This window comes from Triticum aestivum, chromosome 3B (genome assembly GCF_018294505.1).
Source record: "Triticum aestivum cultivar Chinese Spring chromosome 3B, IWGSC CS RefSeq v2.1, whole genome shotgun sequence".
In the NCBI taxonomy this organism is placed as follows: Eukaryota; Viridiplantae; Streptophyta; class Magnoliopsida; order Poales; family Poaceae; genus Triticum; species Triticum aestivum.
This window is the reverse complement of record NC_057801.1, coordinates 22,483,999-22,489,214: the sequence shown is the minus strand read 5'-3', so window position 1 is coordinate 22,489,214 and position 5,216 is coordinate 22,483,999. Positions and strand designations below refer to the sequence as shown.

Sequence of the window (5,216 nt, the reverse complement as noted above, 5' to 3'; positions counted from 1 at the left end):
AGTCCCGGTTCAAAAACCGGGACTAAAGGGCCTTACCAACCGGGACAGAAGCCCCTCTTTCTACTAGTGGGTGGTCATACATGTGGTGAGACAATTGCGAATTTGACTCGGGATGAATACAAGCAATGGTGAAATTCCTTCAAGTTTCAGACAGGTAGTCAAGAAAGGAGCGGTGATGTTGAGTTTAGGTAACTCTTATGTGTGACACCAAATATGTGAGTTGTTCATTTTCACGCAGGTTAGTGATCGGTGTGTGATGGCGTTGGATGGATACTCTGGACATTGGGAGCACAAATTAGAGTAACAAGGAACTTAATTTTGCTCGAGTGTTGATCGTGGTCAAGAAAAGAAGAGAGTACAAGTTGTAAGTGGAGTCACATGGAGTCTTTGGAGTAGCAGCGGTTCTCATGAGATAAGCTCAAGTCCAATGTACATGAAAGTTTGACGCATTGACAAATTCTAGGTGGTGGAGTTTGTTAGAGTTGTGTCGAATATAGTGTACAAGGTAGGTTACAGTTGGCCTTGTAGTTGTATTGTGTTTACATAGGATATGGAGTCGTGTCCTAGTAGGACATTGTATCCTAGGCCTCTCATATATAGCGGGGGTAGACATACGATGTAACCTATGCCAACATATAGCACAGGACGCAGGGGAAGACGGCGGCATGTGTCGGCGTCCAGGGCGACATGGTGCGGTATTGTAGCAGTGTCATGGGGAGAAACACATATAGTCAGGCCCCGGGATGTAGCCATATCGGTGAATCTCGTTAACAAATCTCGGTGTCGTGCTCGTGTGATTGTTTGATCTTTGGATGATCGACGGTATGCCTCAGATTTATTTTAACATGATCCCAGGAGTGATGGTGTGAGGCGTGAGTTTACTTGATAGGCTAACAACAGCACATGCATGTAATCAGGGGTGCTATATAAATATAAAGATAAAAAGGCTGTGATGCATGTACTCAGGCATCAGCGATGTAATCTATTGAAACTATTTTCTCCGTTCTTAAATATAAGTCTTTGGAGAGATTCCACTATAAATCACATACAGATGTATGTAGATACATTTTAGAGTATAGATTCACTCATTTTGCTCCATGTGTAGTTTATAGTGAAATCTTTACAAAGACTTGTATTTAGGAACGGAGGGAGTACTTACTTTTTTGTCGAAAATATCTAATTTCCGTCAAAAATAGCAGCAAAGGCCACTAGTGCAAGCTGCGAGGTCCTATCCCTGTCAACTGTCAATATGCGAGAAATAATAAATGTGATTGGCACTAGCAGTACATAGTTGCTCGGGCTCTGCACTACCCACAGGAAGCGCTGCCCGCTCAGCTCCAGCCCGAGCGCCAGCTCGTGCATCTCCTCCGTCGGCAGCGAGCCTCCGGAGCCAAAGGAGACGAAGATGACGGACTTGGGCGGTTGCCGGTCGAGCCAGTCCAGGCACGCAGCGCGCGGCTCCTCGCCGGTGTCGGCCCGTATGAGCGGACCGATGTTGTACACCGGAGGGCGCCCGGGCTCCGGGTGAGAGAGCACCCTGGCGGCGTCCGGCTCGACGGCGTCGAAGGAGTTCACCAGGATGGCCTCGGATTCTAGGTAGCGCTTGGCGTGGTGCACCATCCACCGGTAGCAGGGGTCAGACTTGTCCTGTAACGGCGACATGACGTCCGGCCCCGGGATGGGGACGCAGCCGGGCAGCCTGACGGGCTCGGCGAGGTCCCGGAACTCACCGGGCATGGAAACATCGATCTCCGGGAGGTGGAGGATGAACGTTAGCCCATGCAGGTTCCCCGGATGGAAAAGGTACCTTCTGGGCACGCCGGCGGCCACGGCAGCGTCGAACGAGTCCGCCCCGAAGAGGTCGGCCACGTAGGCCACCATCCGCGTCGTCTCCCTGAGCCCCGACAGAACCCCGGTAAGCGCCGGCACCAAGCGGGCGCACTCCTCGGACATGAGAGTCTCGATGGTGGCGCCGGGTGGCAGGTCGGAGAGGTCGACGGGCGGAAGGGACACGGAGGAGATGGCGGCCGGGAGGGAGGCGAGGAAGGACCGCTGCGTGGCGGACGCAGTGGAGGCGAAGGTGATGAGCGTGGCCGTGACGCCGTGCCGCGCGGCCAGGCGCTTGGCAAGCTCCGCGAGCGGGATCAGGTGGCCCATCCCGGGCGTCACCAGCATCGCCACGTGCGGTGGCCGGCGAGCCTCAGCCGTGCCGCTCGCCTCCATTGTTTTGCCCCTGTGTTTTCTTCGTGGATTATTTACGGTGGTTGTGCTTGACCTCGTACGTGTATTGCTTTGGGGGTTTATAGGTAGGGAAGGAAGATAGAATCAATTTATCCAACAGCATGTTTGTCAAAAAATATAAATCCAGCATGCATGCAGATTCTTATCGCCGGATCTGATCTATAGATAGGATAGCCTGCAGCCGTGATGGGAACGTGGATCACGCGCAGACAGTATTATTGATTGGTCGGTTCGGCTCCTTGTGGCCCAATCATTTGCATCATTTACTCAGCTGTGGCTATGTGGGGTGAGCTAAACATGAAATTTTGGCAACTTCCGAGTTACCATTTTTTTTTCTTTTTTGCAGGGAGCGATTTTATCATTTGACGGTGCGGCGGAGTTTAAGACTGGGGAAAAGCTTCAATTCACAAACTCATCCGTGTCGTCCGCCTCCCCCGGACAACACTGTTGTCCCTCGTGGAGTCCATCGGTCTTTCCCTTTCCAACCTTATCTTTTCACCGACCTCTCTCCATCACTCATTTCCTCCTCATGTTCTCCCCTATATATTTTCATTCGTTAAGCTAGCTAAGAAAAAGCAGAGCGGTGGCGGCTTCCCATGGCAACCATCATCTATCAACTCGAGACCCGTCATCATCTATACCAATATATATAAATCAAAAGGGCTTATTCAATTAATCTCGACAATCAAACCATGTCAAACCATCAAGCTATATTACTCTAAATGGTGAATTCTCGACATGTTTAGCATACGGTTAATATCATTCTTGAATGCCCTGACACTAGACAAAATCAAATATGCCGGTAGTGCTTCACATCAAACACAGTTGATCCGTGAGAGGAGAGACACAATCTCGCGGATCGGAGAGCATAAAGCACGATTGTAGCATGTTGGCTAGATCATCACACATCAGTTGACATGACAAGGATGGTGAACCTCTATACAACCAAGTTGGCAAACAAAGGTGAAAGAGCATGCTCTCTCATGCAATGCTCACTGTTGTTGCCAGAGGATATGCTATCAGGTTCTTACGACCACTGCCGCCCATTATGTACGATACATGGGGCAAAAGAAGAACTTCAAAGTTTTTTTTTTGAGGATGAGAAGAACTTCAAAGTTAGGCAGCAAAGGAGGTAGCTACTAGGTGTTCATAATTCTTTTGCAATGCTCATTGTTCATAATATTTTTCAAATTCAAAAACTCTTCATGGAATTTCATAAAATGTTTGCATTTTGAAAAACATGTTCATAATTACGAACAAGAATGCTTTTCAAAAAATATTCCTCTTTTCAAAAAAATATTCTTGTTTCATAATTTGTTCTCAATTTCAAAAATGTTCGGTGAATTTCAGAAAAACATTATTAGAAAAAGTTGTTCATTATTTCTAAAAGTGTCCGCGTATTTGAAAAAATGTTCCTGTTTTCAAAATTTGTTCACAAATTAAAGAATGTTCTTGTTTCCATAATTTGTTTGTGAATTTCAAAAAAATCAGGGAATTTCATAAAATATTCATGTCTTCAAAATTTTGTTCAGATTTTCAAGTTTGTTGCAGTTTTTCTAAAAATGTTTAGATTTTCAAAATGTTATTTGTAGTTTCAGAAAATGTCCAGAGCTAAGTATGCAGAGTGTCAGTTCCACTGAAACAGAATGTAAGGCAAGTAATCTTAGAGTTACTGGTAAGTCGGGCACATTCAAATAACAGAGTAAGCATCCTTGTGTCTGTGCACTCTGTTATTTCGAGATGGCAGTAGTTTCATGCTACAGCTCGTCCGTAATATTTTTCACATGTTGTTCTGATGCACTTCAAGCTGCTACAACCTACTAGTAACATGACTCAGATAGAAGTGTTTGTATGTAGCTGTCCGGTTTGGTTGAGCCGTAGGTAGACACCAACACATGTAGGATCATGTGATTAGCCAGCCAACTGATTTGGTTGAGTCATGTGTTATTGAAGTGATTCCAGGACTGGTGTATGAAGCGTGAGTTTAACTGAGTCTAACAGCATATGCATGCAACCAAGTTTGCTATATAAGAGAAATAAAGAGCAAAGAAGAAGGCTGTGAGGGCAGGAAACAATGTACTAGTCTCTAGTGCCACCAAGGAGAAATGCCTCTATGGGCTAAAGCAAATCTCTGAGCGTGTCTCCCTTGGTACGTATGTGTTGTGTGATAGTGGAGGAAAACAAACACCGAGATATTAACAGTTGGCTTTTGTGCAGTATTAAAACTAAACTTCAAGCGAACGATCTACATCTGAATCCTTGGTCCAGTCTCATCATCTCTTTCTTCGTGGTTCAAAATCAGCATCCTGAAGTTCCGAACGGCTTAATTGTAAAGACAATCCAGACATACCCACATGGTGTTGTACAATCCACCGCTCACCTCGTCTGCTGCCTCCGTTTGTCTATGTCACTGTGGCATTTAAGTCATTGGAAATTACCCCAGCTGTTTGTCTGCGTCACTGTGGCATTTAACTAGTATTGCCACATAAACAGAATATGCAAAATCATCTCATTCTTGCTACTCTCTCCATCTCTGCTTTAAAATGTAAGTGTATTCTTTTTAACAAGACAAGCATTTGCCCGGCAGTACTCTAGTATGCAATTCAGGGGATCTATGGAAAGTACTGACAGTACTACCATACACGTGTACCCTCTATCATCGCCTTTCATTTTTGCATCAAAGTTCGTGCAATTGCATTTCATTTTTTTTCTTTCTCCCCAATAAAAGAATATTTGATCTTGAAACTTCGCAGATCAACAACGCACAAGTACTACCATGTGCAGAAATATTTTCGGATGTTTTGGCGCAATATAAAAAAGGGCAGCCTGGTGATGTAGCCCCCGCTTGAGCAGGGTCCGGGAAGGGTCCGACCACTTTGGTGATACATTCAGAATTTGAAATTTGACAAATTTATGATTCATCAAAAAAATTGGAAACATTTTATTACAATGAGTGGCACTTTTGTATAGTTGAA

At 45.5% G+C, this 5,216-nt stretch overlaps 1 protein-coding gene across 3 annotated transcripts; it reads right to left on the bottom strand.

The window, feature by feature from the left end:
- Window positions 1–1,079: 1,079 nt before the first annotated feature.
- LOC123068321 (UDP-glycosyltransferase 72B3) lies at window positions 1,080–2,285 on the bottom strand. Of its 3 annotated transcripts, none has more exons than XM_044490889.1 (2): window positions 1,465–2,282; window positions 1,080–1,424 (listed from the first exon to the last, which is right to left on the bottom strand). In XM_044490889.1, exons 1-2 carry the CDS (start codon window positions 2,221–2,223, stop codon window positions 1,332–1,334), a joined length of 852 nt encoding a protein of 283 aa, XP_044346824.1. In that variant the 5' UTR covers window positions 2,224–2,282; the 3' UTR covers window positions 1,080–1,331. The 3 variants fall into 3 exon arrangements, with proteins under 3 accessions (XP_044346824.1, XP_044346826.1, XP_044346823.1); XM_044490891.1 differs by having other exon boundaries at window positions 1,080–1,430; window positions 1,471–2,282; XM_044490888.1 differs by having other exon boundaries at window positions 1,080–2,285.
- Between the last annotated feature and the right edge of the window lie 2,931 nt (window positions 2,286–5,216).

Excerpts from the sequence above, each read along its gene's own strand:
- LOC123068321 (XM_044490888.1), bottom strand. The coding sequence starts at position 2,223 with ATGGAGGCGAGCGGCACGGCTGAGGCTCGCCGGCCACCGCACGTGGCG.